This window comes from Phocoena phocoena, chromosome 3 (assembly GCF_963924675.1).
Source record: "Phocoena phocoena chromosome 3, mPhoPho1.1, whole genome shotgun sequence".
Classification (NCBI taxonomy): domain Eukaryota; kingdom Metazoa; phylum Chordata; class Mammalia; order Artiodactyla; family Phocoenidae; genus Phocoena; species Phocoena phocoena.
This window is the reverse complement of record NC_089221.1, coordinates 78,916,850-78,929,148: the sequence shown is the minus strand read 5'-3', so window position 1 is coordinate 78,929,148 and position 12,299 is coordinate 78,916,850. Positions and strand designations below refer to the sequence as shown.

Below are 12,299 nucleotides of genomic sequence, written 5' to 3'. Positions count from 1 at the left end.
AATTCCAAACAGTGGAACTCCACACTCCAGAGGTTCTCCTCTGGATGTGCTGTCTCTCCCTTTCTGGGCATGTCCTCTAAATGCTCATTCTTGTTCTCAATAGATCCTGTTCTCTCCTGCATCATTAACTTTCCCCCTCTACTGTAATATTCCATTAACAAAAACTATGTATCAGTCCTCAGTTTAAACAAATAAGATCCCCTTCCTTTCCTTAACACTGTGCCTCCTCCAATTATCACCCTATTTCTTGTTCCTCCTTTGAAGTAAACTCCTCAAAAGAGTTGTCTGCATTTGCCACCTTCATTTGCTCTGTTTCCATTTTCTCTTGAGCCATCTTCTGACCATCACTCCACTGAAAGTGGTTTTATCAAGGTCACTGGTGAATCTCATGGTGTCAAACCAATGTCAATTCTCAGGCTCACCTTTATCAACCTACTAGTAGCATTTGATATGAGTGATCACCCACTCCTCCTTGAAAGTCTTTCTGCACTTGGCCTTGGCATACCACTCTTGATTCCTCCCCTAACTAACCATCCCTTTCTGTCTCTTTTGTAGGATCCTCCTTATTTTCTCAAGGACTAAATTTTGGTGTCCCTGGCATTTAATCTTCAGACTTCTTTTCTTCTCTAAATTTCTTCCTAGATGATCTTCTCAATGCCAGGGGTTTTAAATGACCTGCAAATTTATATATCTAACCAGACTTCCCCTCAATTCCAGACTCATATCCAACTACATGCCTATTATCTCCACTTACGTACCTCAAACTTACTCAAAAATTGAACTTTTTTTTCTTCTTGCCCCAAATCTACTCTTCCAATAATCTTCTCATTTCAGCAAATAACAACTCCATTTTTCCAACTGTTCAGGCAAAAATCTTAAAGTCATCCTTGACTCCTCTCTTAATTCCACATCTAATCCATTAGTAAATTCTACTGGATTAACGTTTACCATATATTCTAAAAACAACCATTGCTCATTACTTTCAGTACTATCACCCTTGTCCATGCCACCAATATCTTGCCACTGGTCTATTACAACAACCTCCCAACTAGTCATCTTGATTCCATATGATGTTGAAGGCTGATTTAAAAAAAAAAAATCATACTATGGTAGTTCCCTCATCAAATGGCTTTTCATTCCACTTTGCAAAAAATCAAGGTCCTTACTATGTCCAATAAGATGATCTACAATGATGTGGCCCCTTATAATCCTTCTCACTTCATCTACTACTTTCCCCTGTGTTTATTCCACTCCAGACACGTTGGCTCCTTGCTGGTGCTTGAACCTGCCAACCAATCTTCATCTCAAGCTGTGTGGGTCCCCAAGACAAGTCCCAGGTATGATGACGTGTTAGGAGGACTCACAGGACTCAGTAGTCATATTCACCACTATGATTTATTACAGTGAAATGACATGAAGCTAAATCAGCTAAGGGAAAAAGTTCATGGGGTGAACAAGTACAAGCTTCCAGGAGTCCTCTGCAGTGGAGTAAGACAGGATGCACTTAATTCTCCCAGGAACAAGTTGTGACAACATGTATAAAATGTTGTCTATCAGGGAAGTTCATCAGAGACTCAGTACCTGGGATTTTTATTGGGGGCTAGTCATGGAAGTGTCCTCTGCCTAGCAAGTACCAAAACTCCAGATGCCCAGAAGGAAAACAGATGTTTAGCATAAACCACATTGTCTGTACAAACAGTGTGGGCACAGTGAATCATTCCTATCAGGGAATGGTGGAAACTCTCCCCAAATCCAAGGTGCCAGATACCAGCCAAGAGCCAGCCTTACAATTACACCTTTCTAATGATAGCAGTCTCAGGCCTACTACGTCAACTCATTTCTGCACACAAGCCCTATGCACTGGTTATTTCCTCTGCCTGGAACATTTTTCCCCCAGAAGTCCACATGCCTTGTTCCCTCACATCCTCCAGATGGTATTCAAATATCACCTTATCAGTGGTCTTCCCCAACCATCTTATATAAAATAGCATTTCCTTTGTCATTCTCATTTCCCTTACCACGCTTTATTTTCATGTTAGCACTAATCACCAAACAAAATATCTATTTATTTATTCATTTGTATTGTGTCTGTGCCTATCTCTGACCCCTGAAATAGAAGCTCCATGGTAAAAGTGACATAGGTCGCCTTATTTCCTGATGTATCCCCAGCACCTAGGACAATGTTAGGTAGATGGTTGGTACCTGTATGATTTGCTAAATGACTGAATCCTCACAAGGCAACCCACATCAGAATTAGGCTTGCAGATCATGAAGATCAAATAGAACATGTCTGTCAAACACATTTCCCTAGTGACACTTACTACTTCTTGCACACAATAATGGTAAATTACCCAGTGTCCTATTTTTCTCTGTTATGTGGGATATTTGCCAGATTCCCAATTCTGAAATAAGTAGTTCCCATGCTGACAGGGATAAGGTATGCTGTGGAGAAAACATGCTCAGAAGACACTGAATTCTGGGTTTGGAAGAGCTCTGTAGCAAGAGATCCTGAAATAACTGTTCTATATAAGAAAAGAATTGCAGGTCGTAAAATTTTCTTTATTGGCAGGTCCAGTATGGGCTTTAAAAATCACAACACATAGCAGTAGCTCTAATTGGAATACATTTAATATAGCTAATTGAACTCCTGATTTCCTTATTTATTAACAGTACTACCATTCTCCCTGCCAGTCAGGCTTGAACCTGGAACACATTTCTGCCTCCTTCTTTTTTTTTTTGCGGTACGTGGGCCTCTCACTGCTGCGGCCTCTCCCGCCGCGGAGCACAGGCTCCAGACACCCAGGCCCAGGGGCCATGGCTCACGGGCCCAGCCACTCCACAGCACGTGGGATCCTCTCAGACCGGGGCACGAACCCGCGGCCCCTGCAACGGCAGGCAGACTCCCAACCACTGCGCCACCAGGGAAGCCCTCTGCCTCCTTCTTTACCTGCTTTACCCCGTCGCTAAGTCCTTTAAGTACTTCCCTACACTCAGGGTTTTTTCACATCCATCATTTCCCTTCTACTCTCACTACCACTTCTAATTTTAAACTTTTACCATTTCATGCTTGTACTTCAGCAGCAATTTCCTGATTTTAGGTCTCTCTCCACTTAAATCTACTTTATAAACTGAAACAAATTAATTTTCCTAAACAGTCACTTGATCAAGCCATTCCTCTATTGAAAAATCTTTTAAAGCTTCCCACTGATTACAGAAAAAGTCCAGATTCCTGATGGCATTCAGGATCTTCTACAACTGAGCCCCAACCTACCTTTCTCATCTTTCCCCTACTCTACATGTGGCTTCCACTGCAAACATTTGATACCTAAACAAAATTTCCCTGCCCATTAGTATTCCTTTTTCTTTGCAGACCTCATCATCCCACTCTCGCCCTATTCTATTGTTCCCATTCCTCTTTACCTATATTCTTCCTATTATTTAATTCATCTCAATTTCCATTTTCCTCCAAAAAATTTCTCTCCATAATCCCAGGCAAAAATGCTCTGTTCCTTTCAATTAGCACGTACTACCTCTTACTGCTTCACAAGTACTTACCACCTAAACTTTGAGTTTCTTGATGACATGAACTCATACGTATCTGTGTATATTCCTCTCTGTCCAGGACAAGAATTCAATTTATTGATCTTAATCTGATAGCCAGACTAAGGAGGTCAACAAGCTATAACATTTAGCCCTCCCTCCCTACACAAATGTGAGTGGCACTGATATCCCTATCCTGTTCTCTTACGATGATCCTAATCAGGTTTCTCTGTTTCTGTTTTTGCTTCACCCTCAAACCTGGAGTCTATGTTTCTAATTCTACAACAAATCTTCAATTCTTAAAAATCCCCTTTTACTTACTTGTTTTGGCAATTCTGACTTTGGAACACACCTCAATCCTGAATAACACAGCCAAGGGCTTAGAACCTTCCCTGGACATATTCTACCTGCAAATCTGGACAGTGATCCGACTTCAAAAAATACATTACTATAAGTTCTGGTTAACTACCCAAAATACTAGTTAGAGAACTTAAAACAAGAGACAGAGAAAGAAAGAAAAACCCATATAAAGTTAAGACCAAGATTTAAATAGAAGCAAACATCTTAAAGTTTAACAAGGTACCTGAAAATAACACCTATTTAATCTTTAAAATAATCTAAATCAAGCAGCTTGCTCACATATGAAATTAATTTGTAACCTACTCCAGGTACTTTTTGTGTATAGCAATACCTTAAAGTAGGAAAGAGAATCAAACATTTCTTCAATCTGTTCTGAAGACTGAACAGATAATGATGATATTGGATGAGATGAATTCAAGGAATCTTTCTTCAGGGTTTTAAATCGAGCATCTAGGAAATCTTCATACTAGCAAAAAATGAAACAGATTAAGAAACCATGTATTAAAGACAGAGGCAAGTATAGTAATTATTTATATGAATTAGACTAATTACTGTTTAAGGTCATTATAAAAAATTAACTAGCTTCACTAAACGTCAGAAATAAGCTTTTGAAAATGTAAGAAGAATGTGACATTTATGCATATTCCTTAAATTTGAAAGTAGAATTATAACCTCCTGGCCCCATGGAAAACAGTGTTTCCTAAACAACAGTATAAGCTGAGAATTTATTACTAAAGCAACCAAATGCTAAATCCAGATATTCAAAATGAATATTTAAAAATGGCTAGTGTATATTTGTAAAATAAAATCTGAAATAAAAAAAATAGGAACTGTTCCTTAAGCTGATTTCTCATACATAATCCAGCTTTTCTGTTAAGATAATATACATTTCCCTTAACTAAGGTTCATTCGAAGTAAAATATAACTCTTAAACAGCAAGAAGTCTGAGAGCTCAGTAGATGAGCTCCTCTAGAATGTATATTAGAAGTTTTTTAACATTCTGGGCACCACCAAGTGGTGAAACTGTATATCTCCTTGCTTTTTTTTTTTTTTTTTTTTTGCGGTACGTGGGCCTCTCACTGTTGTGGCCCCTCCCACTGCGGAGCACAGGCTCCGGACGCGCAGACCCAGCAGCCACGGCTCACGGGCCCAGCCGCTGCGCGGCACGTGGGATCCTCCCGTACCGGGGCATGAACCCGCGTCCCCTGCATTGGCAGGCGGACTCTCAACCACTGCGCCACCAGGGAAGCCCTATCTCCTTGCTTAATTAAGTAGCATACACAGATTTAGAATACTTTGCTTATTAATATTCTAGCTTAAAATGAGTTCATTTTACCACCTGAAATTTTTGAACAGGCCCTACATAAAAATTTCAAATTGAAAGCTCTAACAGTACTCTCTTTTTTTTTGATTTTTAATGGAGTATAGTTGATTTACAATACTGTATTAGTTTCAGGTGTATAGTAAAGTGAATCAGTTACACATATACATATATCCACTCTTTTTTTTTTTTTTTAATTCTTTTCCCACATAGGCCATTACAGAGAGTATTCCTTTTTTGAAGCAATCTTGGATCATATATTCAGGAAGTTTAATAGAAAGTCACAGAACTTTAGAGTTGAAAGGGGTCTTTATACTTTTCCACCTACTGCTTGAATTATTTGGCAATATCTGTCATATATGACCTAGTGTGTCAAAATATCTCTAATGATAAGAAACATCTCCAGAGAGTCTAAGAACATAGTAACAATATTATCATGCTCCCTGTAACAGAATGGTGTTCCATGTCTTTGCAAAGGGCACAAAATATGGTTTGTACCTAAAAAGAGCAAATTATTTGTCTGTATCAACGTATGTATCACTGTTGTAAGAATGATCACAGTGATAACAGAGAGACAGCATTGCTACAAAATGTCTTATTTTTTTTCTCTTTATACATAGGTTAAAAAGTTTTGTTTTGCAAAAAGAGGCTTTTCAACTCTATCTAAATTCCTTCAAGCAGAAGGGCCACATCTATTAAAATAAAATGTAGCAAAGCAATTTAAAATGTTCACCTTAATGACAAAGTGTAAAATAATTTCACAAAATTTCAGCTTTCTGAAATACATCAGTAAATAAAAGCACAATTTTCACTGTCAAATCTCAAGTATAGAGATCAATAACAAGGGTCAATTTTATCATATCTTTCTAGAAACATTTTCATTACTCCAAATGAATGGAAAATACATGTTGAATATGATTTGGCTATTTTTCCCTCTGGCATTCATAGTAGGCCTAACAAATAGTGTACTTACACTGGAGAGCTCTCCGAATATTTTTTCCAAAGAGAAATACTCCATGAAAGTAGCAAAACCTTCATTTAGCCATACATCGTTCCACCACTGCATTGTTACCAGATTACCAAACCACTGTGGGAAAAAACAAACTACTAACCAACTTTACACTCTCAAGAATTTTCTAATAATTGAATTGTCAGATTAATCACCTATAACCAGATTACAATTACTGAAAAATATACTTATTACAGTTAACACAAACTATATTCAAATTAAAGACTTGCAAATAAATGATATTTGTAATATAAATTTACTTTAAAAGTAGAATTGCATAAATTGTATAAATTCACTTTAAAAGTAAAATAAAAAATTTAACATTTTACCTTAAATGAAACAGGCGAGAAAGACAATTAGCATATTTATCAATTTAACACACGTTATATACTAGGTAAACAAAAAGGAGTCACCTCATTAAAAGTAAGATTTCCTAGATAATGAAATTCTACTTTCTAATGTCAAGTTAGTAATATTATTTTCCATTGTATTTACAATCATCATGACAACTAAAAAATAAATTTCTATGTGAGGGATGTTCCTATAGTCACAGAGCCTGGACTGCAGGTTTCTCCTCAGTCACCCAAGTTGAGGGCAGTATTTATATGATTCAAAACAGAATTCAAATAACATTTCGTAAGAAATTTGGCATGCATACAAATAAATGAAATCAGAAAGAACTTTAAATGGCTTTTTCCATGAGGTGGTAAGAAGAAGGAAAAAAAACGATATGAGACTCCCTTAAAAAAAAATGCATCTCAAAATCCCTGAAATAAAGAGTGGTAATAAAGGGTGTGCAACTTAGTCAGTGTGGCCAAGGGCTTGTCTTGAACCATCAGCAAAATGACAGGGTTACTAGGTACTGAAACAAAACAACTTTGAGAATTACAAAAGCATATTTTTCAAAGATATTATCTTAAAACCTGTTTCAGAGGAAGATGACTTGTAAGTCCTAAAGAAGTAAATGAGACACACTCCCCCAGGGGTGATGGCCGGACCCAGAAATAACAGACCTAGAGCAGATCCCCCCCAAAACAACTTGTCTACCTGCCTAAAACTGTAACAGTAAATAAGCATATGCTTCATATGCCAGCATGTCATGAAGCCCTCACGAGGGCTGCAGGGCGGGCTACAGACTCTGTCTGAGGTAGGCTGTCCACTGCCAGAGCATGTCCCACTCTTCCTCCACATGCTCCCACCATCACAACACCCCCATACCATACCCTACCCTGATAAACACCTCATCGAGGGCACAAGAGAGACAAGGTGTTGGGGAAGAAAGAGGGAAGTTCACGTACTCATATAATTTTCTTTCTTTTTCTCTATGTCATACAGAGTACCTTCCCTCTCCCGAATTAACTAAGAACCCAGTTTTAGCAGGAGACAAAACAATAAATCTAATCCTGACAACTACAGTCCAAGAGTTGTAAGAAGAAGAGTACAACTCAGGGAAAAGGTTTCTTCCCCACCAAGTTATGAAAAGTAAGAGAGATAATGGAGGTGAAAATGCTTTATAAACTGTAAAACCCTATACAAAACATTAAATAGCATTTTTATCTGAAAATTAAGTTTGTTTGAAAAGCATCATATTATTATGAAAGAAGGCAATACTATAAAAAAAAGCTGAATTGTTATTAGCATCTAAATGTATTCTAAAACTCTAGGATATGAAACAGACCACAGGTGTGAGATATAACAGCCTTGGTTGCTGATACCTGATGGGCCAGCTCATGAGCGATGATTTTAGTAACCAGTTTTTTATCCACCACTGAAGAAGTATTATTATCATACAGAAGTGTCTCTTCTCGGAAGGTGAGCAAACCCCAATTTTCCATTGCTCCTGCTTCAAAGTCAGGAATAGCCACCAAATCTGGACATAACAAGAAAGAAGTTATCAACTTTACCCCATCTAAGGCACTCCCTAATTAAATCAAAATATTTTACCCATTGGTCTATCACTGAATCAGAAGGCAGTGAATTCATTTATACTCCTAAGGAAATGAACCTTCCTAGCCCTGTATGCTCCTCACCTACCTGTCAGCTGAGGAAGACCTGACCAACCCCCTGTAGAGTCACTGTTGCTCCGTCCCTGAGCAAGAGAAGATACCTAATTCCTTCACAGTGAAGAAGTTCCCAGAGCAAGGAGGACAAGATGCAGGGCCAACGTTCTTCTAGCTAAAACCAGCTCCATGTTGAACAGCACCGAAACGCTCTTGCTTTCCTGAGCTCTCATTACTCCTATTATTATTTGAATTAGGAATTTCTTAGAAAATTAGAACTAGTCAAACTCCAGACTAAGCCCTAAGCAAATCCCCACTTACACAGCACCTCTGAAATAGTCCCATAAACTTCTAAGTGTTTTAAGCTCCACTTTCAGATACATCCATGGAATCTAAATAATCTTAACAAATACAAAAATTTTGAAGGCAAACAATTAACAGTGTTTCTTGGTTTTCCTTTAAAGTAACTTCGGCAAAAGTTCTTCCGAAAAAAACATTTGCAACATAAATCTAGGTTATAATGATAATGAAAATCACAGGCACTGTTTGATTCTTACCCAGTTTCTTTAGTGGGTATTGAATTTCAAAGTAGTTTTGATAAAACTCAAGAAGCTTCACAGTTGTTTCCAAGGCATGGTGAACTTGACCAATCTTTTCTGGGACAGCATATACAGAAACCTAAAAGGTAACAGGTATGATGTAAAGACAGGTACAATTAAAATGGCATGATATTCAGGTGAACACTGTCAAGATTAGCATACCTGAGAACTACATAAAGATATATGAGATTTTTCAGGACAGCAACTCTCGCTTATAGTTCTTTCAACTCCTATGGGATTTAGCAAGTCATTTCCATACATACAACAATGTTAAAAAGAAAAAAAGCAATCAGTAAGTTTAAAGTTAACATGATATCCAAAATAAACTATTTTATATCATATAGCAATTTATAAGCATCTGCCTGTTTAATTTTATGATACTCTTCTCTTCCTCTCCATTACCTACAATGGCCCTTCCCTGTCTATGAGCTATCAAACTGTAAATTATTTGAAGGCCAAAACTAAGTTTTCATCTTTTTAGCACCTATCACAGTGCCTGGCATCGAGCAGACATTCAATACAGAGAAGTCACAGCTTACAAGGGAGTTAGTTCTAACATAAACACCTAAGACAGAAATGTTGAAATTACCCTGGGAAAACCTATTAGAGACCAACACATTCTCTTTCAGCAAGTGTGGCACAGCCAGTCTTTCTTGGAAGCCGTGGAACTGCTTCCTTTTTTTTTTTTTCCTGCAGTTGTTGGCTTGTTTTTAACGAACATGTTGTATCAAAAATAACCATACCCAGCAGAGTGAAACACTCAGTGAGTGGCACACGGTAACTAAAACCAGGTAAGCGGATACTGGGATTCATGCCCACACTGCCCAATCACTTCAGGGCGCATGCTCCAGGGAAGATGCAGTTGCCCACATTACTTAAATTGTTATTGTTTCTCTCTTCTTCTGATTAAGTGCATAAGTTAAACACATATGATGTAACCAACTATACATGTCTTATCAGTAAGTATCAAAGGCAAAATTTAAGCAATTACATTAAAAGCAACAGGTTTTAAAAAGCAATATTTATTGTTTTTCAATTGACTGAAAGAAAAAAATCCCTCTGTACTCAACTTGGGAAAGTAGGATATGGACAAGACACAGCAGAAGATAAAAACCTCAAAATAAAGATCCCAACAGGTGGGAAATAGAGACCTATTGAATAATTCACCATTTGAAAAAATACATTGGTGAACTCTAACCCCAAATTATTTTTGGTCTTTCATTAAAGCACTGACAAACAGTCAACAATTTCTCAGAGGTCATAATTTCAGCTTTAATTGTCTTTATGTGGGGCCTTAGTCTATAGAACATATGCATTAATCACAAAAACATGGAGGTAACATGGCATTAAAAATTAAATATAAAGAAAAAATTTTAAGTAAACAAACAACAAAATTAAATGCACAAGCTCTGTAGTTAGACTGCCAGGTTCAAATCTCTGCTAGTTGTGTGAACTTAGTTAGCCTCAATCTCCTTATCTATAAAATGGTGATAAAAGTAGCTCCTATCCTCACAGGGTTGCTGTCAGGATTAAATGAACTAATATGTATAGAACTTAGAATAGTGCCTGACACAAAAGAAGTGTTCAATAAATAGTTATTATCATTACTACAAATAGAATCCCATCAGAAATGGGGTAAAATATGTATGAGCAGAGCATTTGTGGCAACAGTGACAGGAACAATGAAGTGTTAGGAGTTCAGTTAGCCCATATACAATATGTTACTTTCTAAAGTAACTATGGAAGAAATTTAATATCACATCATGTGGCCAAGTGTACTTCACCAGCCCAGCACTCGAACATCTGCAGCCCTTGGTACAGGACTGTGACCACAGCTTACTGAATTCAGTCACCACCTGCCAAAGGACCATGCACACTTCCTGCATCATTCCCCCTGTGAAAGTGTTAGCACACAAGCACACACAACAAAGTCTGACATATTCTTCTTAAATCTAACTACCATTATAAATGACTGTACCAAGATCACTTGGAATTTGAGATCAGTCTTTATTATTTCTGCCTGCCCTTTCCACACATATATATTTTATGTTCCAGTCAATGTAACCATCTAGAAGATGCTGTCCTAATAGAAACACCATCCATATACTCCAGGTTCCTCCTCAAACATCCTTCTCCCAAACACACCATTTGGCCACTCCCATCACTATGTGTGAAAGCATCTTTCATTAGATGAAAAGTAAAGGGAGAAAAAAGAAGTTCACATGGAACTGAAATCTGACCAAAGGATCCACTGAGTCCCATTTCTGGAATACAATGGCTAGGAAGAAAGGTAGTTTGGCATTTTTTCTTTCCTTCTACTTCTCTTCTTTTAAAATATGTCCTGTGAATTCTCACTAGAGATGAATTGTCAGGTCATTACATTATTATCATGCTTGTTTTAAGAGCAACAGAAGCAGTAAGAAATAAAGAAAGAAAGCAATCTAGTTCAACAAAGAAGTTTTGACCAGCACCCTGCCCTTGGTAAGAGCACTCTAAACACAGTTAAATGCAAGTCAACTGGTGCTCAGGCCTTAAGGCTTACAACTTAAAACTTTTCCTACAACATCTCTTGCTAAGACTGAGAGATTTATAAAAGACACAAAAAAGTCTCCTAGTCAGCTCTCAGAGAAAAGAGTTAAGACTGAGGAACAGATTTGTTAGGTTTAACTTACTCTGCTCCTTAATTTAATAAGAAGCAAAAACTAGATAAAAGCAAAACCAGAACCAAACCTCATCCCCCCCAAAGAACAACAATACAGCCTGCAAGATTTATGAAGACAGAAAATATTGGAATCTTCCAATACTAAGTTTCCTGAAAAACACCAGCTTTCCTAAACAGACAGCTGAACACACAAAAAGCATAAATTCCTTAAAAAAAAACAACAACCCCAAAACAAAAAAACCTCACCAGAATGAAGTCTATCCAGAATAATTGATTACATGGGACTTGAGACTTTAGGAGAATGATATAAATTACGTATAATGTCCCTAGTTGGTGGAAGGATACTTGAGGAAATGTTGTTTGTGGAGCTAAGTCATGTTCCTAACTAAATAAGAATAAATTAAAATTATAACTTCACATGGATAATAGTGTTGAAGGTTCTGTTTGGATGTTAAACAGACATGATGTCCACATCTGACTAACCACCAATGGATTCTGATTCTATAAATTAGACCTGTCTATGGTAAAAATGAAATCAGGTAATGGCAACAACAAAATAAAAACCTCAAGACAAACTGATAAAGTGTATTTCAAAACTAGCCTAGAATTTTCTAGGTAATTCTGGCATTCCTGAAGGCAGAGAGAGGTTTAAGGAACATTGAATAATGGACAGAAATGATAAAACAAATGTTCTCTCTTTCTTTAGGTCTTTGACAACATAGTAATCTTTATCACTGAACAGGCCACGTTTAATAATCCACAGTCAACTTTGACATTTTCAGTTGTTTACTATGACTGACATTAATAA

The 12,299-nt window shown here is 37.3% G+C and overlaps 1 protein-coding gene across 1 annotated transcript in view; it reads right to left on the bottom strand.

Moving 5' to 3' along the window:
* The window catches only part of LNPEP (leucyl and cystinyl aminopeptidase), a 57,380-nt gene that overhangs the window by 31,894 nt on the left and 13,187 nt on the right, over positions 1 to 12,299 (bottom strand). Inside the window, exons 4-7 of the mRNA XM_065874044.1 lie at positions 8,788 to 8,908; positions 7,946 to 8,100; positions 6,195 to 6,308; positions 4,232 to 4,366 (exon numbers count right to left, since the gene is read on the bottom strand). Coding sequence (XP_065730116.1) covers positions 4,232 to 4,366; positions 6,195 to 6,308; positions 7,946 to 8,100; positions 8,788 to 8,908 — 525 coding nt within the window. The remainder of the gene's footprint in view (positions 1 to 4,231; positions 4,367 to 6,194; positions 6,309 to 7,945; positions 8,101 to 8,787; positions 8,909 to 12,299) is intronic.